This window comes from Lissotriton helveticus, chromosome 3_1 (assembly GCF_964261635.1).
Source record: "Lissotriton helveticus chromosome 3_1, aLisHel1.1, whole genome shotgun sequence".
Taxonomy (NCBI): domain Eukaryota; kingdom Metazoa; phylum Chordata; class Amphibia; order Caudata; family Salamandridae; genus Lissotriton; species Lissotriton helveticus.
Genome location: NC_136061.1, coordinates 2020044608 through 2020072598, shown reverse-complemented (window position 1 = coordinate 2020072598; position 27991 = coordinate 2020044608). Strand labels below are relative to the sequence as shown.

Below are 27991 nucleotides of genomic sequence, written 5' to 3'. Positions count from 1 at the left end.
TCAAAGTCTTCTCCTAGGTGTCCTTAAACTTTAAAATTCCAACCGCCACTTCCCCATAGAAGCTAACGACGCTCGCGGCTGTGTTCTCACACTGCACGCATCCTCCGTGAGTCCCCTGTGTCACTGCCTTGGGTGGTTCCTTGGGGTGACAGCGATCTACATGCTCTAGGCCCAGTGTCTAGTCAAGTCATGGTTCTTATAGCATTTTCCTAATATATGGTTTGGTCTCCCCCTGGGGTGTATTGTGCTATTTACTGAAGTTCTAACGTGTTTAAATTGTGTATTTTGCTCTGTAATCTCATAAAGAGATTACTAGAGAGTGTTTAGTAGTAATAAATACATATATTATATATATACCTTGTGTGGTTCTCCTTTCATTTAGACATTCCATAGGTTATAATCTGGTAAACCAAGCTTGCATTACACTCCTTCAAGACAGCCTGAAGGCTGCTCTCCATAGCTACCACTAGGATAGCTTTCAGTAAAGGTTGTCTTTAAACCTATCATCAATAAGGGTTGTTTGGACCGGTGCAAGGTGCACACTATAACTAGTGGACAGCATATGCCAGGCCAACTTCTCACACCACATCTCTCTCTCGCATGCTTTCAAATGCATATCCCACACGTTCTGTTCCTGGCAAGGCTGTTCTACTCTGTGACAGCTCCCAAAGCTACAAAAAGATATGAAAGAAATCTTCAAGGGAAACATGCACATCCAGGGAAATGATGTAAAACACCAAAAGTCAATTAAAATCATTGTAGTGAAAGGATATCCCGTGGTTTCAAACCATAGCAGTGCCTCGAGCACTACATGTGCTTAGGCTGCTAGTGCCACACGCCTACTGACTAACTAATTTTCCTTCCTGCTCCAGTGGCAAATGGGCTCTGAGGGCAGGAGTAGTATTCTCCAGGTCTGGAGGAAGCTGGGGTCGCATATCAAAAGCAGCAGAGGCTTTGAAGCCTCTGGCCTTGGTATGCTAATCGATAGCCATCCTGCTGGAGGAGGTGTGATCACCTTCCTCCAGAGCAGGCACTGTTCCTGACCTCTGAGAGCGTTGGCTCTCCTGAGTAGGGGTCAGAAATGGTCTGTGGTGGCAGGCTGGAAGAGTCCAGTCAACCAGCACACTAAATGACTGGTAGGTTTCAGGGGGTAACTCTAAGATTCCCCGTGGGAGCATGTCATAATAAATCCAACTCTGGCATCAGTTAAGATGAGGTGTTTGATACCAAGCACCATTATTTTCAGTAAAGCGATTATATAGCTGGGTAACTCTTAATGACTAGTACCCAGTGCGCATGCTTAAGATGGTAATGGAACCAGACGTCACAGGGGCATATCCTCTGATGCAGATATGTCCTCACATATAATATAATTGAATGCACCCTACCTTAGGGCTCTAAGGCCTGCTGTGAGGGTGACTTACATATCAGATATGCAGTGTGCATGGCACACAGGAAGTATGCTATGGCATGTTTTCAAAATGGTTTGCACCATTTTACGCATCCTTCAATGGCGGGTTACAAGAAGTTTTTGTGTGGGTCACTTTGGGTGGCGCAATACTTACAGCTCATAGGGACCCTCTTTAGTACCCATGTCATTGGTACCAGAGGTACAATTTACTAGGGACTTGCAGAGTGCCAAAGTCCTTGCTATTTGGGTTACAATTAGAAATGTACCTGTTTTGAAGGACAGAACACTGGCACTGGGGTCCTGGTTAGCAGGCACTCAATGCACTTTGTCAAAAAGCATCAGTACTTTGACAAAAAGTGGAGGTGACCATGTCATAACCACAATCACCCAAAAATGGGTCATTTAGCAACATGTGGCCACACAAATGAAATCACAATATGGAGAAGTTGGAATACACACAGCATTTTCCCTTCTGACAGTTTATTTCCTTTAATTAAAGACCGTCCACATGTTAGCCCTTCAGCCAGCATTCTCTAAGTATTCTGCTCTCCTTCTTTCTCAATTGCTTAATGACTTAAACATCAAACACCTGGTTTCAGAACTCTACAGCTCCATTCATGATGAATTTGAACACACATCTGTTTCTGGCTGCCAGAGTCAGATAGGATGCTGATATTGGGGTCACCATCACCAACAAACCATGGATGCTTTGCTGATCCCAGTAAGGAGAAGTGTTCGTAAGCAGCAAGCACCAGCTGGTACTTTCAAATCCTTTGGAGGATTTCCTGTATCCCCCTTCGGTCTGACAGAAATAGGATTGAGGAGGATGCTACATTTCATCACATCCACGCTCAGGACACTGATTTCCTATATTTAGCCTAAAGTTGCCCAGGAATTGCGGACTACTAAGATGATGTGTTTTTGATATAGCACTCATGTGTGAAATAGCACCCTTCCCCCTTAATTGCACTCTTAGGAAATGAGAGCGACATTCCCTTGTTATTTTACAAATATTCTGCTCTTGCATTGGTACATAGATAAGAGACTGATAAAAATGTACTGAACATGAGGGCTTGTCTCTAATTCACATATCTGAAAGAGACTAGTAGCCACAGATTCCTTAACGTAGAATTGTTTTTTGCCACAGCATTCTCTGCACGCCGGGGGGGCGGTACCACATGACTCCGCCCTGACGTCGTCCGCGGGCATGACGTCAGCAAGGTCACATATGCCCCACCCCAGCGCGCTGACGTCAGTTTTTCTATTTTCCCCGTGCAACGCAGATCCGGATCGTGTCCTGGCCTGTTTTCAGGCCTTCTTTTCACGTTTTGTTTCGTGGAACAGTGTGCAAATGCTTTCGGGCTTCAAGTCGTGTACTGATTGTGCACGCCAGATGTCGGCGATGGACCCTCACCCAATATGTATGTGGTGTTTGGGTGAGCCCCATGCCTCTACGGACTGCGAGGCTTGTCAACAACTCAAACCGAAGTCCCAGCGGGAGCGCCGGAAAAAACTGCTGTCGGCCTGCTTGTCCCAGTCGGTGTTGTCCCAGCATCCGTCCCCTACCTCGGAGACCAGGAGCCGCCAATTCCGCCTGCGCCAAGGGTGTCGCTTGCTAGCTGGTAGGTCATGTAGTTTGTCTCCGAGGTCTTGTCTTCGTTCGACGGAGGGCGCGGGTTCCCCTCGGGACATGCGCCCCCGTCAGTCGACACCCATACACGCCGTTTCCTGGCGTCGGGGCGACTAGGGCCCAAATGACAGCCTATGCTGAGGCTCTGCAGCTTTTTTAGGCCCCTCCTCCGTGTCCTGAGACGTCCGCGGATCCCTTGCCTCGTGCTGGGCCTGCCACTGAGTCACCGGGGGCTTCGGCGCCGAAAGTTTCGGCTTCAGGTTGCAGGAGGGTGGTGTCGTCGAGTGGTGGTCCTTCGGGGCTCCGCTCTTCGACCCATGGCGTCCCTACCTCGCCGCAAATCTCTACGGGGCTCTCTGTGGCGTCGCAAGAGATCGCCGGGACTCCGGGCTTGTCCCCAAGCCCCCTGCGGCCCTATGAGCAGGCGGCTGCCTCTCCAGTGCCCGAGCCGGCGTCTTTTCTGCCCTGAATGCTTTCCTCCCCGGCGGTGCCGCGGGTAGAAGCCGGGGCCTGGTGTAATTTCCTGAGTCCCTCTCGGTCCTCTCCGCAGGCAGCTGCCCCGAGTGAGGCTGTACCTTAGCCACACCGTCTCCGACCCCGCTCCATTCTCCTAGGGAGCACGTGGTGGAGGAGGTCGACCCGGCACCACCGATGCCCACTCCAGCGTCGGTCGGCATCAACCAGGCGCCTGTGGCGGATTACACTACGCCGTGCCGGCGTAGGGTCCGTGATGCGTCTCCTGAGGAGATTCCCTCCTCTCCGGAGGTTTGTCATCTGCTGGTTTCTTCCTCTCCAGAGACAAGGCGCCGCATTGTTCCCTTTTCGCCTGCGTCTTCCAAGGAGGGCTTCTCGCTGTCCACGCGGCCTAAGTCCTCGGACCCTCCTTTCTGCAGTCCGCGGTTGGGCCCTTCACCGGCTTCCCCACCTTCCCCGGGGACCCCTCTAGTTCCCCACTCGCCCGTGGATCCCCCGCCATTCCGGAACTGGCCACTCTCCCGTATAGCTGGTCTTGGGGATGGACGGCTCAGTTTTCAGCCATCGCCCACGGAGGGGTTGCTTCCCGCCCCCCCCGGCATCCTACAGAGGCCAGTGTCACCTTCGTCTGGGCTATTTTCATTGCGGATGGGCAAGCCTGTCCCCCCTTTCCCTACACATAATCTCTTGGAGGTTCTTCGCCAGGGCTCTGGTGGACAGGAGCTGTTCCTTCCTTTTGAAGCGCCACTCCACAATTCTCTTCTGGGGGCTTGAGAATGGTCTGCCACGGGTGATCAGGTGCCTCAGCCGCTCCTGCATCGCCACCGTCCTGCTCCGCACGACCCAGTCTGCCTTTCCTTCCACCCTTCTACTCAAGGCTTTCTTCTGCGGACAGCTTTTCCGTCCTTGCCTGTGGTGTTGTTTCCGTAGTCTCTGGAGGCCCTATGCTTGGATTAATGGGAGCGTAACATTTTCGCTTAATCCAGTGCTGCCTTGCGGGCGCTCAACACTCTGTGTGTGTCGTCTAGGGCTACTTCAAGCCTGTGGTATTCTGTGAAGTCCCATCTTTCTCATGTCCCCTATGAGAGTGCCCGTGCTGATCTACGGCACTATGTGTTGGAAGGTAGGGAGTTGGCTGCATTTATTCTCCGTGTGGCTTTGGCTGTTGCCTATGCTCTTGGCCGTGCTATGGCCACTTCTGTAGCTCTCCGTTGCCATGCTTGGCTGCGGGATGCTGTTTTTCCTGAGAACATTAGGGAGCGTCTGGTCGATCTGCCCTTTGATGGGGTATTGCTGTTTAACACTCATGCGGACTCCGCCATTCAGCATCTACTTGCGGGGCTCCGTCCTCCTCCCCCTCCGTTGACTGGCTCGTTGTTCCTCTGGGGCTTGATGGGAGGTGCTATACCCACCTGCTCCTGGACTCTGGTGTGTTGAGTGGCCCGTTTATATGTTTTTGTGTGCTTTAATGTGCCTTCGGGGTTTCTTGGTTGGCCCCTCTCTTCTGTTGGCTGCTGGTTCAGCCCTTTTGGCAAGTGTGTAATTTTTTGGCTGATTGCTAAAGCCGTCTGTGGCTCTTACCGCAGGTCTTATGTTCTTTTCCTCTGATGCAGGATTTTTCCCTAAGAGTGGTTCCCATGTGTGCTTTGGGACGTGTCTTGCCCTATGTGGGGCACTTGTAGCTATTGTATAGCTCTGTCTTACACTGGGAAGGATCCTGGCCTTTCCTGGTGTCGCAGTATGCCGCTGGTGCGGTTCCTTTGCTCCTCGTCTGGGCGTAGCTTGCGCTGCCCCGGGGGCTGTCATTTCAATGTCTGCTGTATTGCTGTGCCGGCTCGGTATGTCGTCTGCCGCGTTCTGCTGTGGTATTTCCACCCTTCTGTTGCCCAGCGTTTCGGTCTGGTCCTCTGTCTGGTGTTTCAGGGGGGGAGGGGTTTCCCGTTTTTTTTTCTGTGTTCTGGTTGACGGCCTTAGTCCGTCTTGCGTCTGCCTCCTCCTTTTCTCTTCTGGCTAGTCCCACTTCTTCGTAGGTCAGTTTATGTCCGGAACTGCCTCCTTTTTGGGGTTGCTCTGGACTTCCCTGGCCCATAACTTCGTCTTGCGTTCGGCTTGGTCTGGGCGCTCGGCTTCTTGGTATTGCCAACTTCCGGCTGTGCGCGTCTGCTCTTCTTGTCCGCGGCCCGGGGCCTTGGCAGGGGCCCTTGTGCTCGTGCCTCTTGGTCGGCCGGAGTCTGCAGAGACTACACCTTCTTTTCACACCAGCCTTTCTTGACAGTGGAGCAGTTCCTGCCTTGTTCGTTGCCTTGAGGCTGTGACCTGTTCAGCTGCCCCCTTCACTGTGTGTGTTTTCCTGTGAAGGGCTTTGCCTCTATTGCTACCTCTTCTCCTTGGAGTTTGGGGTGATTATTTTCTTCCTCGTGCCTCCTCTGCAGTTGTCTGTCCCTTCGGGGCTTTCTGGTAGATGTCCCTGGTGCCTTGGCTGGGCTTGGGGTATCCTGGCTGCCACTCGCCTCGTCCTTGCTTCCTTCTGTTTGGTGGGGGCAGGACCGCCCCTCTTGCCCTCCTTTACACATCCCCTGACGGGGCCCTGTGTTCTTCCTACAGGAGGCTCTCTTATCTGCGGCTAGTAGTCTCTATCAGATGTATGAGTTACTTATCTTCGGTAACGATGTATCTGGTAGAGACGATTCTAGCTGCAGATTCCTTCCTCTCCATTCTGCGAGGACCTTCATCTTGGTCTTCTGCACTTGCCTGCCTGCGGGTGGTTTTGTTTTCTGCGAGTGCCCTCTTTCGCTTCCTCCCTAGTGGGATGCTTTGTTCTGTTTGTTTGATTCACTCCTTCCTTTCTGGTGATTGGTTGGTGGGTTCATGGGTACTTCTGCGTCCCTGCACCCTGGTCTTCCAGTGTGGGGCCTACTCATGCTCATTTCCCTTTTTCGTTGCTTGAAATTTCTGGCTGCTCTGCAGTCCTCTGAGTTGGGGTCTCTTGGCTGTGCCTCGGACCATAGCTCTTTACAGGGGATGCTCCTCTCCATGTTGGTGTTGTCTTGGGGTAATTTGCCATTACTCTTCTGTTCTGACCTTGTTGTCCTTCACTGTTTATAGACTGTGGTTGCAACCTCTTCGTCTGCTGTGACGTTTTTCTCATGCTTTCCTGCCTCTATGGAGGATGTTGTATTTGCCTGCAGGGTTGCTTCACAGAAGCGGTGCTATACCTTTCGGTGTCACAGTGCCTGGCACTGTCCCGTGTGGTGGTGTTCCTCACAATTCGCTTCTTTCCTTTCTGTTTATCTGCTTTTTCGCACACTGTTCCCGCATTCTCACAGTTTTGTTTTCTCCGAAAAAAACTGACGTCAGTGTGCCAGAGTGGGGCTTATGTGACCTTGCTGACGTCATGCCTGCGGACGACGTCAGGGCGGAGTCACGTGGTACCGCCCCACGGCGCGCAGAGATGCTGTGGCAAATAATTTTTTCCGGATCCAGTCTCACGCCTGGGGATAATTCTATGTTAAGGAATCTGTGGCCAGTATCTTCTCTACCAGATAGATCGTTACAGAAGGTAAGTAACTCGTACGACTGGATGAAAGATGTTATCGTCTGTAAGAATGCTGCTGACACCTATGTGGGCCTCCTCCCTCAGACTACCAAACCAAAGGACATAGGCATCTTCCTGCTCTTTCTCAGAGGCCCGAGTCATTGGACCTCACGCTTTGGATGCTTCCAGTTAGTGCCTGGTTGAGACGCGCTCCGATGCTGCTTTGTTAAGTGAAGGGCGGGCGTTTACTCAATAGCAGTCATTCTTTGTCACTTATGCATGGAAGATAGTCCGAGAAAATTTGGTATCCCCAGACTTGATCATCTTTTACTTGTATTGTACTCACTTTGTCATTATGCACTAACATATTTGTTTAACCCTCTATCTCACTAGGTCTCAGAGTCTTTTACATAATATTTAAGAATTCATGAAACTGCAGGCTTTATATGGTTGTACTTCTTTACATTTGAATAACTAATTAAAAAAGAATGATTTCAAAATAGGATCTAGTTAGATGTAAATTCTTGCTTTTGTGACCCACCCCCCTCCTCAACAGTCACCCTACACCTTAATCACATTAATACCTGGAGCCTTCTCACTTTATGAATACTCCCAGGTGCCTGTCTGGATCCAGTAAAAAAGGTACAATAGCATTTAGATATTGGTAGGTGGTGCCAAGGACCTCCATTGCGGCTCTGTCCTACCCTAGACATAACATCACTGAGACATATATAGTTTCCGGCCCTATGTGCTCATGTCAGTTTTGCCCCGTTTTTCATCCGGAAAATCTATTCTTTCCTAATAGAAACCCATTAGTGCATGACGTATCACGTGGCGTATACATCTTGGCTGCAACATCTTTTCAAAAGGTATCAATGGGGCAGTAGCAAGGAGTGTATGATAACCAAATTCAAAATCTATACCACTTCAATCCTACACAATTTCTCAAGCCAACCATTGTTACCCTCAGTTAAATCCTATTCAAAGCATAGCACTGAAAGATTCCAATCCACTTGAAATCTCCAACTGAAACCTGTGCACCTTAATGAGTCTGACACTCTCAGTTCACAGAATACGGCGAAACACTTTACGAGCTAATGATTCACATTCTTTGGTCACCACATGGAACCAGCTTTCCTCAGATAAAAGCAAGGTCAGACTTCAATCGTCTTCAGGGGTCCTCTTTTAAAAAAAGCCAGTGTACCATTCTGAAAAGAATCAGCACAAATTGGGAAAAGGTCCTTTTATGCTTCTGGAAGCATTTTAAATAGGATGTACTGCTTTTAAATGATATTGGGTGGTTGGTTTCCTAACACACCCGTAGTATACACTGAATTGTTAACCACATATTGTACCAAATGTTTACATGTGATTCCATCAGGAGAGATGGGGCATGACATATGTGAATTGCTTATACTTTCAGGCTGGAGTGCATTGCTAGGGACGCAGAACTGGTAGATAAATCCATTGCCGATCTGAAGCGATTGGGGGAACTTCTACATTCTAGCTGCACTTCAGCGATGCAAGAATTTGAGGAACAGCTGAAAGAGAGCACCGTAGAGGGTAAGTTTGCTTTGCCAAAAGCCCACTTCATGATTCCTCATTATAGCTGATAGTGACTCTGGTTTCTCAAATATATCTACCATGCCCCTCGCCCCCATCCCCCCCCTCCCCTTTGGGGTCGACTTGGCTTCACCCTGATACAAACCAACCTCGACTGATGAAGCTTTGATTGGGGTGGTGCCTTTCCTGATTGTGGTGAGATTTGCATGTGCTAGTGACTCATGTGATAGCAGATCTTCTTTGTTTCTCCAATCTGTAGACACCTGCAGAAAATAGGCAGCTTTAACTGTGCTGTTTATTTTTTATTGTTTTCTTATATGCTCTGAACTGCATTGTTCATTTGAGTAACTGCTATCTGGTTTTGTATGTTAAAAAACGTGGTGCTTTACCCCGATTTGCTCAGTTCCCCCATTTGCTTAATTTCTTCTATCCATTTCCTCCACCTCTATCCTCACACTCCTCTTTTTGGAGCCACAGTCCTTGGTGTTTAGGGTTTGCTCTGGTTACTGGGGCTATAATAGGTAGAACAGCAGGATTGTGACGTGCCTCATTTTCGTATTTGTCTCTGTTTCTTTCCTTTTCCTCCACCTCACTCCCTGCCTCCCCATTTTGGAGCCACGTACGTTTTTTAGGGATTGGGGGCACGTGCTGCATACATCTTTACTGCAACATCTTTTCAAAAGATTGGGGATGTTTCTGGGGGATGAGGAGGTTGCTGCGCTTCCAGAGCTGCGTCATGTAGTGCTTTAATTTTCTCTATTTCGACCCCTCCCCTTGTCACGTTTCTCCCCTCAATTTTCCTTATTATTTGAACCCCTTCTGTTTGGAGCCAGCCTGCCTTCTCAACTCTCTCCCAATCAATCAAAGAAGCTGTATTCAACTGCACTAGTCATAAAAGCATTACAGATAAAAAGATTTTAAAAACTGTGTTACAAAGAGTTAAAATAGGTTAAAACATTGGTACAAAAGTGTAATCACAGCCATCATTATGTTACACATAGTGGGAAGCAGTGTTAAAAAGACAATATTCAAATCAGCAAATATACAATCTAAAACACCTTGACAGCGTAGTATACCCCGCAAGGACTAGTTTGCACGGTCACACACCTGCACATTAGTGTGCAGTTACATCTTAAGCATTACCCAGACCTGATTTGTTTGGAAAGTATATGACACATCCACCTCAGGAATGAAGCCCCCAGAACTGCAAACCTGGGAGATGGATCACTACAGAAGATTTGCAGGGCTATGTTATAAGACCTTATGCTCATGTTCTTACAGAGCTGGGCCAGCCATACTTTACGCGGGCCAGCATAGGCAGAACAGGCAAAACGCACATGCACATATGATTCTACATATTTGGTGCATGCAAGACATTTGTTGTCTCCAGTGGGAGACCATTTGGAATAAAACACTTCAGGGGCAAAGTGCCTGATCTAAATTGTAAGTAAAGTTTTCAATCCAAAGGTTTTTTAATAGTATCCCAGTAGAGCTCAAGCATCGGGCATGGTTTAATCTGGAGAAAAAGCCCCGAGAGGGAATTCGGGTCATAGCATCTAAATTCATCTTGTGTAACCATAGCCCAATACATTTCTTTGACGCTACTTTTTGTCGGAAACACTTCAGTGGAAGGGGAGTCCCACAGGTGTGATAGGCCCATTTTGTTGATCAAGCTTTTCAAATCACGTAATCAGCCAATTTTATGAACGGTCCAAGTTTACAATGTCCCTTAGGCCCTCTGTGTACACTGCCAATTCCTGCGTGCACCATATTCTGCGCCAGAATAAAATTGCCCGTAATCTGGCTAAATCCACCAGGGCATTCTTGCCTAAGTCCTTTCTTAGAGGGAGGGTGGGTGTGCTCCGGGGCAAACTAATGATTTCACACAGGAATGCATTCTCTGCTGTTAGCTGAGCCAAATTATCTAGGCCCCACAACTCTGCCCCATATAGGACTGAGCTCAGTACTTTGGTTTTGTAAATTTGAAGTACCAGACTTAGGGGCTTTTTCAGGGAAGTTTTAAATTCTTTCCTAACAATACCTGCTAACTGCCAATGCTTTAGTGCCATAACCTCGATGTGTCGCTTCCACCTCATCTCCTTATGCAGTTTGATGCCCAGATAGACAAAAGCATCAACCTGCTCCAGGGGCAACCCATCCATCATAATTTTCCCTCTAAGCGATTTGTGCCGATTAAATGCCATGAACTTTGTCTTGGCGATATTGATTTTAAGACCCCTCAAGTGACAAAACTCTTCAAAACGCAGGAGGGCACCCTGCAATCCACCCAGTGCTTTGGAGATTATCAGCGTGTCATCAGCTAACATTAAAATGGGGATTTTTCTTCCAGCTAGGACAGGAACATCAGTGTGGATGGCATCAAGACAGCTAGATACTTGGTTGATAAAAAGAGAGCACAGTGTGGGAGCCAACACACATCCTTGGCGAACACCCTTTTGCGCAGGAAAAGGATCTGTCTTATTTCCGGCCGCCCCCCATCGTATTTGTGCGTAATTATCCTCGTGAAGATGGGCAATCAAGGAGAGTAGATCAAATGGCATCCCCATCTCCTTCAAGACCACCCACAATTTATTTCTTGAGACCAATTAAGTCGAAGGCGGATTTAAGATCGACAAAGGCGGCATACATGCTGCCCCTGCCGATGATGATTGTCCGGCAGTATAGAAGAACAAAATGAAAGACCTGGCCAGTAGTGCTAATGTGGGCCCTGAAGCCTGCTTGGAGAAGAGTTAGAATGGAATGTGCCTCAATTCAGGCCAGAACAAGCCTGGCCATCACTTTCTGTATGGAGTCTATAAGACCTATAGGCCTGTAGTTGCCTGGAATAGATTCATCCCCTTTTTTGTATATGGGGATTATCTCCGCCCCCGCCAGGTAGCCAGAATAGGTGCACCTTGGGCTATGGCGTTAGCAAGTGATAGTATGCAACTAGACCATTTTTGTCTATCATACAAGAAAATGTCAGCAGGAATACAATCTTGCCCGGGGGCTCTGCTACCTGTCGGGGCGCTGAGTGCACCACTGACATCTGCCGACCATCAGGGAAGGGGTGGATCAGAAAAGGTGATTGGCCATCTGCTTCTTCATCATCGTATTGAGTGGCAATATGGCTAACCCATGCTTCTGGGTCAACATGGTTTTTTGATGGCTGTGCAGTTCCACCCTTACCCCATTTGGCCACATTCCAAAACCACTTTGAGTTTTTACTAGCACAGGCACATTTTAATTCCTGCCATCTGCTCTCGTCCCTAGATTTTTTGACCCAGTGGAAAGCATTCTTGTAGGTTGCCCTAGCCGTGCACACTCTGGCCACAATACCCGCCTTAATTGCTTTCCCAAGAGCTTTTCAGGCTCGCCTTCATTCGTGGTTATACCAATGGTGATTGGTCGTTATAACTTTCGCATTGGGTTTGTATTGTTTTAAGAAATGCCCTCGAATTTTTTTAAACAGAGAGTTATGGAGCTGTGTAAGTTCTGTGACTGATTCATGGGAGGTAAGAGACTTCTCCATCAACCTTACTGCACACTCAAGCTCACTACTTATCATGGCTAATGTTTCTGGACTAGCTAAGATCCTGGACCATTTAACTCTACGCATGTTATTTGAGACTAAAAGATCTCTAGTGAGGGATAGGCTAGCCGGTTGTACTGGTTCGCTAAGTTCCTTGAATGTGCACCGTGAGCAGAGTGGATCATGATCACTCTCTAAGCGTGCCTGAACGGCTATATCCGCAAGAGTATGCCATTAATGTAAACTGACTAATAGATAGTCAATGCTGCAAGAATGTTAGCCGTTGTTAAATGTAGTTTGTCCAAGTCTATCAGAGAAGGAACAACCATTCGCAGCTCTTAAACCATGTTCCAAACAGAGCGCTTTTAGTTGGATCAGGTGTAATTCTAATAGTGGGACACCCCAATGTTCATCCTCCTCTCTCGCTAGGTCATTATCCTCGCTGTTGAGTGGCTCAAATGCGGTATTTAAATCTCCAGCAACTCTGGGAGGGTATCGAGGAACCCACCTAAAGCATTAATGGTTTCGGATCTCCGCCCTCCACACATGCCTCTAGCATATACATTATTGATGGTGGAAGGTCCATATGGTCCAAGAACCACCTTTAATGCAAGGATGTCACTGTATATCGGGGGTAGGACCCGGATCTGGATCCCAATATCTTGCTTAACCCAGCGGTCGTCTCCTCACTCCCTGAGTGGCTGGGATGTGATAATTTAGGTATCCCGGATTGTAAAGCGGCTCTATTGACCAGGTTTCCTGGAAAGCGCATATATCAAATTTTCCTATGAAACTATTCCAGTCAGGATCTTCGCCCCTATTCCTCAGCCCTGCAATATTCCAAGATAATAATGAAATGGTGCGCAACGCTTGTTGTATGTTAATATTCATGGTAGGAATTGGGTTGCTGGATCAAGTTCTTGGTTTGACTGAGCTTGAGCTCTATCAGGGGGACCTAGCTCATTCAAAGGGTTCATTGTTAAGGGTGAGGTAGGGTACATTTTGGTCCGATCTGTTCGGGCAGCCATCATGCTGTGCCAAAAGAGCAGGTAAAACCGTCGATAAATCTCACTTAACGTGGACACAGTTTGTAGGGAAGCAGCACAACTGTTGGGGGAAGATTCACTCGACCCACCAGGTGGGTTGTATTTAAAACGGATGGTATTTTTAAAAGATGTTTTGTCCGTAGCTGGAGTACCTTATAGCCTCAATAATATCTTCCCTGATAATTGAACGGCAACCCCGCACTTGCCTGATCCAGTGAATAGATTTATTGATCAGGGAGACTTCATCTTCTATTCGTAGTCTGGGTGCTGTCTTAGGTACATCGATAAAGTGAATTGTCCGCTTCTGCACTGGGATGGTTTCACTACCATGGGGAGGGATGTGCCTAGGGGCCTGCAGGGATGATGTACATATTTGGGGGGAGGGCCATCACCTGTTGTGGCGCTGATAAATTACTATACCCTGCCCTATTTATTGTGGGCCCCTTTACCCTGTTCGGTACCAGGTGAACTCCCTGGGACTGTCCTTGGTTTAGGCAGCTAACACTACCACTGCCCTCCTCTGTATTGACGGTCCGAAGATCTCCTGTCAATGACTGATGGGTGTCCCACCAGCTCGAGTCATGGGCCAGGGAAGCATACTTTGGTCTTAAACTAACTTTTAGTAATTGGACGTCTTTATGAACCCTATTAAAGGATTCAGAGAGGCTGCCCACTAGATTCTTGAGAGCCTTAATTTCTTCCGTCAGATTTAGAAGTTGGGCTATTAGTGGCTTGATCCAGACCATTCGCTACATGTGGAGTTTATATGTATGTCTTTGGCATTCCTATAATGATCTACGATTCCCCTTGAGCGGACAGTATGGCCGGTCAATGGGTTTACTCTTCTTTCATGTCATCTTTTAGCCTTGGGCCCCCTTATTTGTGCTTTAGTTTTTGTTACAGCAGACTTGTCCGGCTCATCTGCCGCATCAAAAAGTGGAGCATAGCTGTTACTACACTGGGAGATTGAGAGATCGTCCATGGGCACCTCCTCCTCTATAGCTACATTTTCAACCCCACTCTGGCCAGGTCTGTGGGCACCAGTTTCAGGATTCTTATCCTTCCCTGTATTATGAGAAGTTGAATTACGCACATTAAAGATACTATATGTGGGGCGTTCAAGGGTCTGTGTGCTACATGATTGGGTGCAGGATATTTTGGATTCGAGGATACCATCACACTCTGATAAAAGACTATCAATCAACCCTCCATCTCTCCCTCCCTGCTTTATGTCGCTCTGAGTTATTCAAGGCAGTTTTAGACTTCTTTTGTTTGGCTGCTTTACCCTCCTCAATAGCCTTTCGTTTTCCCATTTGGGACTGAAGTGCGGTACACAGGACTGTTTGGTGCAAAGGGCTCCAGTAATCAATACAATAATATCACCACTATGCAAACTATTGGAAAATAGGCCAGCGATTACCTTAGTCCACAAGTCCAAAGTCCTCAAGTAGCGGCCTGATGGATGAGCAGACGTGCAAAACGATGATGCAGATTTCAGGAGGGTGACCCAGCCTCCTCCGGGCTCTGACGGGCGCAGACGGGTGAGCTGGATTTATGCGCCTCCGAGCGTACCTGGTTTCCGTCAGCGCATCCAGGCGCAAAGCTTGCCGGGGGATGGAGTCCCCGAATGGTAGGTGCGGCGGCTGTAGGCTGTGTGGGGCTCCCGCGCTGTGGGTGCCCTGAGCTGGTTTTAATGCTCCGCAGGGCGCCCCTGGTTTACGTCGGCTCCCCCAGGTGCAAAGTTTGCTGGGGGATGGAGTCCCCGAATGGTAGGTGCGACGGCTGTAGGTTGTGAAGGGCTCCTGCACTGTGGGTGCCCTGAGCTGGATTTATCCGCCTACGGGCACCACTGGTTTACGTCAGCGCTTCCAGGCGCACAGCTTGCTGGGTGATGGAGTCCCCGAATGGTAGGTGCCTCGGCTGTAGGCTGTGATGGGCTCCTGCGCTGCCGGTGCCCTGAGCTGGATTTATGCTCCTCCGGGCACCCCAGGTTTACGTCCGCGCCTCCAGGTGCAAAGCTTGTGGGGGATGGAGTCCATGAATGGTAGGTGCTGTGAAGGACTCTTTCTCTCTCTCTCTCTCTCTCTCTCTCTCTCTCTCTCTCCCAGTGTATCCAGCCTGGGCCTCTATGTGTAATAAGTCGAAAGAAATCTTCAGGATTGTGACTGAGTTGTGCAACTTCTCTCCCGGTTGTCCCCTCACAATTGCTCTGCAATTCGCTGAATGACTTTTTTTATGATAAGATAGTATTGATCAAGGATACTCTATCCAAGCTTCCAGTTTGTGCACCGATAGATGATATCTTTTTAAACCCCCTTACTTTGCACTCCTTTCCCTTAATCAATGACCAAATCTTTCAAGATTTGCTCATTAGAGTTAAATCAGGATCTCCTCAGGATGTCTGCCCTCCCCAAGTAATGAGAGAAATTGGTCGGGCATTCCCAGATAGCCTGATTTCTCTGCTCAATAATTCCCTCATGTCAGGGATAGTCCCTAACAGTTTTAAACAGGCCCTATTGATCCCTTTAAAAAAGAAACCTGGTATTGATTCTTCAGACCTTTCAAATTACAGACCAATATCGCTACTGCCTTACTTGTCCAAAATTTTGGAGGCTCATGTAACCAATAGCCTATCAAGTTTTGTGGAAACTTCTGGTTATTTACAACCCAACCAGGCAGGTTTCCGGCCTGGTCATTCCACTGAGGCAGTGATATTGGCCGTTCAGAACACCTTAAGGTCTAATGCCGACGGGGACTTGCACCAGGCCTTGGTGTTATTGGATCTGTCTGCCGCGTTCGACATGGTTGACTACACCATCTTGGTCAACCGTGTCGAACAGGCCGGTCTTCGAGTCTCGGCCTTGGCCTGGCTCAAGTCCTTCATTTCAGAACGTACTCAGTCGGTTCGACTAGGTTCTTTTACAGCCCCTAAAAATATCTCCTTCTGTGGGGTTCCTCAAGGATCTTCCTTGTCCCCCTTATTATTTAATTTATACATGCGGCCTCTTCTGTTCTCCCTACGAGAGTTTAAGGTTAAGGTATATAATTATGCAGACGATCTGCAGTTGGTCTTCGTGCTAAATTCACTCAATGCGGCCGAGGACTTTCGAGCAACTATGTCTTTTATCCAAAGGTGGATGTCTTTAAACCACCTTAAGTTAAACCCGGGAAAAACCGAGCTCATTTTGCCTGGGAAGAGTGAGATCAGTTGGAGTCCTTGTTTTTGGCCGTCGGACATGGGTTCGCCCCCAAAAAAATCCCGAACAGTAAAAAGTCTGGGAGTGACTCTTAGTGAGGATCTTACCTTGGAAAGTCAAGTTGGAACGGTGGTCTCCTCGGGTTTTTTTCAACTGAGGAAGATTAAGAAAATAGCACACTTCCTCACCGACCTGGCCTTAATTCAGGCAGTTAGTGCTCTGGTCCTGTCTCACATCGATTTCTCAAATGGCCTTTACCTGGGTGCGCCAATTGGCCAACTCAAAAGATTGCAATACTTGCAAAATCAAGCTGCGAGACTTATTTGCAAAGTACCTAAGTGGGAATTGATTAGACATGGACTAGAGACCTTGCACTGGCTGCCTGTGGAACAGAGAGCCACATTCAAGGTGGGCTGCATTGTGTTCAAGGCTCTGGAGGGTAAGGGTCCTATGTTCCTTAGACAATTGTTGAGCAAATACAAACCCTTACGCAGCTTGAGATCTGCCCACAAAGACCTACTTGAGGTCCCTCGTTTCAAAAAGAAACGACAGGGAGGCAGCAGTTTTCAATTCTTAGCTGCTTCACTGTGGAACTCCCTCCCTTTGACTCTGCGACACAGTAGGGACCTCCTTGCCTTTAGGAAGGCATTTAAAACTTTTCTTTTTTCTCAGGCCTATTGTAAATAGTGATTATATGTCTTTTATGCATTGTTATGTTCGATTCTCTCACCAGCGCCAAGAAGCCCTCGGGCGTATGTGCGCTTAACAAGTAATAAATAACATAACATAACATAACATGTGTAAGGCTGAAATAGTAATTGTGTGGTATTCGGTTAGGGCCAAGAAAGGACTTAGGACCAGAACTCTTGGCAACCTTCTCACACCTATCCTCATATGAACTCAGCTGTTCTCTGATTTATATATCCTGCTAATTATATTACTTCCATGCTGTTACCCGACTGTCTGTATTATTTCCCACAGGACCACATGATTCTTCTATGATATTTCTAATAGGCCAATCACTGATTGATTCAATTGAGTAATTACTCCAGCGACCTTTACCTAATGCATTCCTGTGGCTTGCTCATCTATTACTCGTTTTATATACGCCATTTTCCCTAACTACCTGTTCGAGGCATATGGGCTGCAGATGGTACATTTATGAATAGATCGCCATCTGGTGTTGGGCTCGGATGATTGCACTTGTTTTTCTTCTGGAGAAGTCTTTGTCGTCATCGATGACTCCTCCTCTAGGTGCTAGTGCGCATGGGCATCGGCTCCATCCTTAGATTGTTTTTTTCCGCCATCGGGTTCGGATGAGGATCGAAGCGCTCCGGATCGACTTAGATAAAGAAAGTGATATTCGGCGCGTAACCATTTCCAATTCGACGGTATTGTTATCGAACGCGACTACACTTCCATCTCGACGCGTTTCGAAGAACGACGACTACGGGAAGACCAGCTCGACGTAGTCCAGCCCGGAGTCCATGGAAAGGACTCCATTCAAAAAATGTCCAGTGTGTGGTGCTAAGTTCCTACACAAGGACCTACACGAGGTGTGCAACCTCTGCTTGTCCCCTGAACACGAATCCAGGGACTGTGAGGCCTGTGCAGCATTTTCCTCAAAATCGACGATTAGAAACCGTCGAGCCCGAAGACACGAGGTATCGAGAATGCAGTCACAAGCAATCCCGGAGCTGTTTGAGGACCAGCACCCAGAAGAGGAGGAAGAAGAGGCCGACGAGGCGGGGTCTGAAGTGGACGAGTCCGACGTCGAGGAAATCGACGTCCAACAAACCGTGAGTGACGACGTCCCTTTACCAAAGAACAGACCCCGCACGTTGTCGACCCCGCCCTCGAGCCCGGTCAGACAACCGAAAAAAGTTTCCGACGCCCCGCCTTCGGGCCCGGCAACGAAACCGAAACCGAAACACTTGGTCTCCCATCATGGTGGTTCCGATAAACGACCCACCCCGACATCGACACCGAAGCTCCATATCAAGGAAAGCTCGAAGTCGAAACAGTCCATGTCGACACAGAAACACGCTTCGACGTCGAAAACAACATCGACACCGAAGACACCCTCGACACCGAAGACATCGGATCCGAATAAAATCTCGGTGCCGAAAATACAAATGGACAGTCAGAAGAAAAAACACCTTTCGGACCCGAAAACTCCGGAACCGACACAGGAATATAAAACCGATCCTAAACAAAAGACTTTGTTTATTGATCCACAAACTGGCAAGGTAGTCACAGAACTGCCCAAAAAGAGGAAAAATTAACAATTGGACGACAAAACTCCTCCGGAGAAGAGAACAATGGGGACAAATACAACTCCTCCCCCTTCCCCACATCCTAGAGACACACCCTCTTCTCCTATTCCTCACAATAGGCCAGCTATTCCTCCCACACGACCATCTACACCTACAACAGATGTAGAAAGTGACACAGGGGAGGGAGAGCATCCTGGGGATGATGAAGACACAATCCCAGAGGACGCAGACCCATGGGAACAGTACAATGTAGGGTCAGATAACGATAACGACCCTGAATTGTATCCGTCAAAACCTTCACCTCCTGATGATAATACTGGGTTTGCACAACTCGTTGATAGAGCAGCAAAATACCACAAGGTAGAACTACATGCAGAACCTCAAATAGAGGATTTCCTATTAGAAACACTACCGGCTGCACAAAAAACATCAGGAACACTACCAATGCTTAAGGGCCTTCTCAATCACACATCAGAGATATTCAAAGACCCGGTGAGGGCTAGGGTACTGAACCCAAGAATTGATAAGAAATATAGGGCAGCTCCAAAAGACCCAATATTCATCAAGGGACAAATTCCTCTTGACTCACTAGTGGTCACAAACGCTCGTAAGAGAGCAAACTCTTTATCTACAGGAGAAGCTCCACCTCCTGACAAAGAGTCTAAGCTAATAGATGCTTCTGGCAAGAGAGTTGCATCTCAAGCGGCAAACAGCTGGCGCATAGCTAATACACAGGCACTACTTGCAAGGTATGACAGAGCGCATTATGATGAGTTAGAGAAACTCATCACACATCTCCCTAAAGAACATCAAAAGAGGGCAGATCAACTCATACAGGAAGGGAAGTTAATTACTAACACTTCAATCAAGTGCGCCCTAGACGCGGCAGACACTGCAGCAAGATCCATAAACACAAGCATCATGTTAAGGAGACATGCATGGCTCAGGGTTTCAGGGTTCAAACAAGAGGTGCAAACTTCATTACTGAACCAACCTTTTGATGAGAAAACACTTTTCGGCACAGGGACAGATGAGGCCTTAGAAAAGATGAAAAAGGATACGGAAACGGCTAAATCAATGGGAGCATTGCAACAGCCGACCCAAAGAGGTTCTTTTCGTAGGTCCGCCTATAGAGGAGGATCCAAAAATACAGGTACAAGCCAGCAACAAACCTCTTTTACACCGACATCACCCAGAGGTAATTCTAGAGGTAGTTACAGAGGTAACAACAGCAAGGGTAGAGGACGCGGAAACAACAACAACCGCAACTCTCCAACCCCAAAGCAGTGACTTCATACAGCTCCCCCCAGACCATATAACACCGGTCCGGGGACGCCTATCACAGTTCCTACCTGTCTGGGAAAACATCACATCAGACAGGTGGGTGAGACAAATTATCCAACATGGTTATTGCCTGGAACTCACATCTACCCCACCAAACTTCCCCCCCCAAACAGCGTCCAATGAAACAAGATCACTTAACACTGTTAAAACAAGAAGTACTATCTCTGCTACAAAAGCATGCCATAGAGAAGGTTCCAAAGCAACAACAAGGAACAGGAGTATACTCCCTATACTTCCTAATTCCAAAAAAGGATGGGTCTCTAAGGCCAATACTAGACCTAAGACCTCTCAACGCATACATAAATTCGGAACATTTCCACATGGTCACGCTCCAACAAGTACTTCCTTTACTGAAGAAAGGGGACATTCTTTCTACACTGGATCTAAAAGACGCTTACTTTCATATTCCGATTCACAAAGCCCACAGGAAATATCTAAGGTTTGTGGTAGAAGGACAACATTATCAGTTCAAAGTCCTTCCGTTTGGTGTCACGACGGCGCCACGGGTGTTCACAAAATGCCTAGCGGTGGTTGCAGCCCACCTAAGAAGACAACAAATACATGTCTTCCCATACTTGGACGACTGGCTAATAAAGGCCAAGTCACAAAAAGAATGTCTTCAGAACACACAGAAGACAATTCACATGCTGCACCAACTAGGGTTCACTGTGAACTACACAAAGTCACACCTGCAACCAAGCAAGGTTCAACAATATTTAGGGGCTACTATAGACACAGAAAAAGCCAAAGTATACCCCAATCCAGTCAGGATCCAGATAATGCTTACAATCATTCAAAAATGTCAGCCACAACACTCATTAACAGCAAGAGTGTTCATGCAGCTATTAGGGATGATGTCATCCTGCATACTGCTATTACCATATGCCAAACTACAAATGCGTCCGCTACAAGAATGTTTAGCGACACAGTGGAATCAGGCTCAAGGACAGATTACAGATCTGGTGTTGGTAGACGACCGCACACACCGCTCTCTGAAGTGGTGGAACACAACAAACATTGCCAAGGGGCGGTCGTTCCTAGAACCAATTCCACAGGTGACAATAACAGCGGACGCATCGCTCACGGGATGGGGAGCGCATATGGAGAAATATACAGTACAAGGAAGATGGAGTGTGCAGGAAAGAAGGCTGCACATCAATCATCTAGAACTACTAGCAGTGTTTCTAGCATTGAAAGCCTTTCAAATGCATTTTACCAACAAAGCAGTCCTGATCAGAACAGACAACATGACAGCAATGTATTATATTCAAAAACAGGGGGGGACGCACTCTCTCCAACTATCCAGACTAGCGCAGGAAATTTGGAGATGGGCCATTCCTCAAAACATCTATCTGTTAGCAGAACACCTACCAGGAGTTCAAAACCAGATGGCAGACATCTTAAGCAGACAGTCCGAACAAATACACGAATGGGAACTGCACCAACAAATACTGCAACCATTCTTCCAAAGATGGGGACAACCAGAGATAGACCTCTTTGCCACTCATCAGAACGCAAAATGCCAAAGCTTCGCGTCCAGGTACCCACACCACCTGTCGCAGGGCAATGCGTTATGGATACATTAGTCCAACAAATTTGCATACGCTTTTCCCACTCTCCCACTAATCCCATTAGTGGTCAGAAAGCTGCAACAACACTCAATGACCATGATACTAGTGGCACCCACGTGGGCACGACAACCGTGGTTCACCACGCTCTTGCAACTCTCACAAGTGCCACACCAAAAGCTAAGAATTCTACCCATGCAACTTACACAGAACCATGGAGAAATAATGCACCCAGATCCCACACAACTGAACTTGGCGATCTGGCTCCTGAAATCCTAGAATTTGGGTACTTAGATCTACCCCCAAATTGCATGGAGATAATTAAGCAAGCGCGACGTCCCACCACCAGAGCATGCTACGCAGCTAAGTGGAAGAGGTTTGCTATATACTGTACCACTAATAATATCAACCCTCTGGACGTATCAACAAAGGAGATTATTTGCTACTTACTACACTTACAGCAATGTAATCTCGCGTACACATCTATCACAGTACATCTAGCAGCTATAGCAGCGTACCTACAAAACAGGCAGCACATATCCCTGTTTAGAGTGCCAGCGATAAAAGCCTTCATGGAAGGCCTTAAGAGAGTCATTCCACCAAGATTACCACCTTCCCCAGTCTGGAACCTCAACGTAGTACTCACCAGACTAATGGGACCACCTTTCGAACCTATGCATAGGTGTGAAATACAATTCCTTACATGGAAGGTGGCCTTTCTTATAGCCATTACCTCACTCAGGAGAGTAAGTGAATTACAGGCATTGACAATACAAGAACCATTCCTACAATTACATCAGAATAAAGTGGTTCTTAGAACAAACCCAAAGTTCTTGCCTAAAGTAATTTCAGCATTTCACATCAATCAACCGGTGGAACTACCAGTCTTTTTCCCAAAGCCACAGACGGTAGCAGAAAGGGCCCTACATACACTAGATGTCAAAAGGGCCATTTTGTACTACATAGAAAGGACACAAAATTTCAGGAAAACTAAACAACTATTTGTAGCATTTTCCCCAACACATAAGGGCAATCCTATCTCTAAAGCAGGCATCGCTAGATGGATTGTAAGATGTATACAAATATGTTACATAAAAGCAAAGAGGACATTAACTGTTCCTCCTAGAGCTCATTCTACACGTAAGCTAGGAGCATCTATGGCATTCTTAGGAAACATTCCTCTAGATGACATATGCAGAGCAGCAACTTGGTCTACACCACATACCTTTACAAAGCACTACTGTGTTGATGTGCAGGCTACACAACAAGCCAGAGTGGGCCAAGCTGTATTAAAAACTCTATTTCAAACAGTTGCGACAGACACGGGTGACCACCGCTAGGGAGGTAACTGCTGTATAATCTATTCATAAATGTACCATCTGCAGCCCATATGCCTCGAACGGAATATGCTACTTACCAGTATGCATCTGTTCTTGGCATAGAGGGCTGCAGAGTGGTACATGCCCTCCCTGCCTCCCCGGAAACCAGTGTCTGTTCCAACATTGTCTTATTTAGATACATTTACATGGGCATATCTTTATGTATTATACTACACTACTCCATCTAACCCTACTATGGCAAAACAATCTAAGGATGGAGCCGATGCCCATGCGCACTAGCACCTAGAGGAGTCATCATCGATGACGACAAAGACTTAAGACTTCTCCAGAAGAAAAACAAGTGCAATCATCCGAGCCCAACACCAGATGGCGATCTATTCATAAATGTACCACTCTGCAGCCCTCTATGCCAAGAACAGATGCATACTGGTAAGTAGCATATTCCTTATCCAGCATGCCTGTTGGTTGCTCTTCTTTCGCTCCTGGATGGACCCCTTAGACAATATAGTATGGCTGGTTAGAATTACCATTCTAGCATATTGCTAGTATGTAGACTACTAAGAGCACTTAGTATGATTAGTTGCATAGTGGCTTATCCCTTTGCCGGTAATAACCAGAGGAAATAGCCCGTTAATAGGACGAAAGCCCTCACCCACCTTGAAGGTGCCATGCTTCATCACAAAGCTCCTCACATTGGTCAAGTTGTGTACCAGCATGAATTAGTACCTTATTGCAGGGTAGCTCTTAGTGTCCCTGTGGGTGTGTGTTGTTGCAGAGAAATTAGCTATATAGATAAACACAATGAAGAACTTTAAAAAGTAGCTCTAATATAATTGTAATCACAGAAGTTGTTGTGTTGAGATCGGTATCTTGAATGTGGCACTGCAATGCTGAAAGTGTAAGTTAGAGTTGTGGGCAATCTAATTTTAAAGTGCATAAATCCCAGTTTTTATGTTTTTATGGCATGATTCATTTATAATATGCATCTGATACCATGATATAAGAACTTATTGGGACAAACAAAACATTACACATTCAAAATGTTATGCCTTCTAAATGAAGTCGCTTACTATGATTTCTGTGAATATTGTGGGCAATAAGTATATTAGAGACACTTTTCCTTTCTCTGATGTTTATATTTTTCGTTCTGAAGATCACAGGTTCTCCCACTTTGAAATTATTTTGATGGTTAAGTGCGTGTACCCTGATATTAATCTCCTGCTCAAACTATTTCCTCTAATTATGTGATAAGGAAGATAAGACCTAAACCTTGTAGCTTATATAGATAAGATTTCATCTCTTTTTTCTGTCCAGCCTCCCACTGTTGCAATTTATGACTGTGTTGAAATAGAGCTCCCATGTGCGGTTGCTAGTAAAGCTGTTAACTGGTATTGGGAAGAATGTCCTGTACATGGCCTCTGTCACCAGTCCCATATTTTGGAGGCTGGCCCAATATTCTTCCTCCAGTGAATCCTGCATCTGCTTTTCTACTGTTTGCGCTCAACATGTTAACTGTGCTGTTCATCAGCAAAGCTGATAGAGCTAGAGGAGTGGCAGTCTTGAACAACTCCAACATGGCTCAATGAAAGGCCTCCACCTGTGATAGAGGTCATTTAATGGAGCTGGGTACACTGAACAATATTTCTTCAAACCTGGTTCTTAGGAGGGTTAATAGGAGGCTGGAATCTGGGAACACCACTGCTGACTATCCAGCCAGAACAGAGAAGTGAATATTTTCCTGGTGAAAGATGTGTATTTCTTTTTGTGTGTTTATGAGCTGATACTTTGAAGCACTTCTCAACAAGGTAAATTACCTGAAGGGAGGGCAGAGGGACTGCTTGGGCCTCGGACAAGAATAATATTACTTCCCATTTGCTTGTGACCTTGTTATGCATAGATGTGTATATGTGTTTAACAAGTACCATTTAATGGAGTAAGCCGTGACTACTCAGAGTCCCTACACTTGTAAAGTAAGAAGCCTAAAGTCCTGTGGTTATTTCATTAGAGTGCTGCATTGCCGGCGGGAGATCAGTGGTAAACCGTTTGTATACATACAGCCATCCTTTTTAACCACTGACTGCTCTAGGAGCCCGAGAACCCTCCGTACACATGTGATCACAAAGGCAACCAGTTTCCTGTGGGAGCAATACAATTGACATGAAGGACCCACTGAGAGTTCATGGAGATAGCGCAGTAGAGTTCTCCTCTCCACTGCTAGTGTGTGTGTCTTGCTAAAGTGCTTGTCAAAAAGGGCTCCAATGCTCTGCTGTTTGGCTGGAACCAGCACAAACGTCTTTACATTCAACTTCCAGTCTAACCTCTGGAAGAGAGAGCATTTTCTAATGATGATAGCTTCTAATTGAGAGGGCAGGTAAAGGTGAGCCTGGATATCCTCGACATATAGCACACCTAGCACCCCCCTCCTCCCCCAAGAAGCTTGAACCTTGATGAATAACTGTGGTGCTGACTTCAATTAAAAAAACTGTTTTTTGAAATGGCAATGTCTATTGGCACCACAAAGCAAGAGAGCCTCTGGTGAGGAACTGTCCCTGGGTGGTGAAAATATGTCCTTTCAGTGGATCGTACTCTGACAGTCAACCATCAGAATGTTATCTTCAAGGGATTTCATTCTGAAAGAGACAGAATGGACTGATAAATTGACGTTCTTTACATGTATAATGGAGCAGAAGGCTTCAGGGGGTCACAACCTCAAAAATGAGATAAAGAACATTTCTAAATTTGGCTCCTCACGAGGCAACCATTTTTTTAAGACCGCTATATAATCCCATCTTGCTGAGTCATCTACTTGAGCAGAGGACGAGGCCAGCACGTCAAGACCAGGATACATGGATGATCCAAGGAATTTTGAGGGCTGGTGGGCAAGAGTGTACAGGGTTCAGATTGAACCTAGCTGGTATGAAGCTTTACACTTTTCCCGCTGATCAGGCAAGTAGTGATATTTGGAAGCATATTGGGGAGAGGGCTGGCATAAAAGATTAGGATTCTTCAGTGCTGCTGACCGAAAGGCCACCATTAATTTAGCATCTCCATCGCCTCCATAACTTTTATGCCCCTCTTTTGACCAAGCGATTTCTGACCTAGGAATGGGAAATTTAGTGACATAACCTTCTGAGTTCCCCATCTTCAGGTAAGTCCAATATTTCCTTTCAGCAGCAACAGCCAAGACAGTTATAACGGCTGTATCTATCAAGACAACAAAAGTGATGCCAGAAGAGTACAGAAGTTCTCTTCTAGGTGCTCCTCATCAATAGTCATAAGCATTAGGATATTTAGGCCTACATGCGGGGACCCTGGAGCACATGTTAAATATATACTATAAGTTTGAGGCATGTGTGCTGCAGATACACATGGTTTTCATAAGTCCGCCATCTAGTGTTGGGCTTGGATGATTACAGTATGTTTTTGTTCCAAGAAGTTGTCTTTGAGTCACAAGGCTGTGTGACTCCTCCTCTTGGTGATACTGCGCATGGTCATCGAGATTGTTTTTTTCTGCTGACTGGTTCAGATGCAATATCTTGCTCTCTGGTTCAAGACTCTTTGGACTCTTTGGTTCTCTACTACTGGATTTCCACTCAACGGTATTGTCTTGATCGCATAGTTTTATTGTGTTCTGAGCGATCACGCTTCTGCGTCGTGGGTCTTAGACTCCTTTCCTCGACCCACGGGCCACAGCCAGCTGGGCCTTTCCTTCACTTGCACAGTCCTTCGGGGCATAACCTGCTAATGGAACAAACTATATTCCGCTTCTGTCCGAAGTGTCACTCTAAATACCACCATACCGACCAACACTCCGTTTGCAACCTTTGCCTCTCGCCGGATCATCGAGTGGAAAGCTGTTGCCTGCTAGTCATTTTGATGAAAAAACTCTTCGAGATCCACATGCTTGACGCCAAGAGATGCACCGTAAACAAACGGACGATGTACCGGACATTTTAGGTGGACAACAGGACGAAGACGAGGAAGCATCTGCAGCACAAGAGGAATAATTATCAATACAAGATTCTGATTCCCAGTCTGATTCCGACCACGACTCAGCCATCCTCCAGCCAGCACAGGAGCATTGGACAGTGTGTACTTTTACCCTTGATCCAAAGCCCAAACCATTGGCTTCGTCCAAAAAGACTTTTAAAGGGCCACCACTGCAAAAAAGCCATGGCGAGCACCGAAAAACTGACTCTGAAGCCCTACCCTCTGCCTCTGCTCCACCTCCTTGAGCTCAGGGTTGACAACACCTCAACCATCAGTTTCGGCACCGAGACAAAAACATACCATTTTGGATTTGACCACAACTGCACCTAAATCAAAACATCCTTCACCGAAGTGTTTCACTTTGTGACCGAAATCTCCACTGGAGCCGATCCTTGATGTAATGCAGGAACAGATCGATCCGAGGCAGAAAACACTCCAAATTCATCCTGGAACAAAGAAAATAGTACTTCAACCAGCAAAACCATCACTCTTCTAAGAAACAGTTAACTTTCCAAAAGCTTTGGATGTTCCTCTACAGCCTCCAAAGAAGAAAAAGAAGGTTGCTGCCACTATCCCTTTGCATATCAATATTCCACCTTCATCTAACCCACAAACACCATCCCTACCTTCCACTTCACCTCCTCACTCACCACAACTATCTGAGGCAGATAACATGTCTTCTCACTCACCTATAGTAAGGATGATAATGATATACAACAGAAAATTAATCCTGGAGATGCTTGGGAAGACTGATATTGAACCACAAGGGGATACAGACCCTGATTTCTAGCCCACACGACCACCACCATCTGATGGTGCCTCTGCAAATCTTGATTGAATAGCAAGGGCAGCAACTTTTCATCACTAGAGGAGGACTTCCTTTGTGAAACGTTATCTAATGCTCAAAGGGGGGCACAGTATCCACCATTCCTTAAAGGCATGGTACATCACGCAGAGGACATTTTTAAAGACCTTGTCAAGGCTAGTATCATACCGCAGTGCATTGACAAAAAGTATAAAGCTGCACCCTCAGATCCTATATATATTTGAGGTCAGTTACCCCCAGACTCTCAAGTAGCGTCTAA

At 46.8% G+C, this 27991-nt stretch overlaps 1 protein-coding gene across 2 annotated transcripts in view; it reads left to right on the top strand.

The window, feature by feature from the left end:
- The window catches only part of CHD2 (chromodomain helicase DNA binding protein 2), a 2197496-nt gene that overhangs the window by 1437344 nt on the left and 732161 nt on the right, over window positions 1–27991 (top strand). For both annotated transcript variants that reach the window (XM_078683153.1, XM_078683151.1), the window contains one exon: window positions 8474–8613. In XM_078683153.1, coding sequence (XP_078539279.1) covers window positions 8474–8613 — 140 coding nt within the window. The remainder of the gene's footprint in view (window positions 1–8473; window positions 8614–27991) is intronic.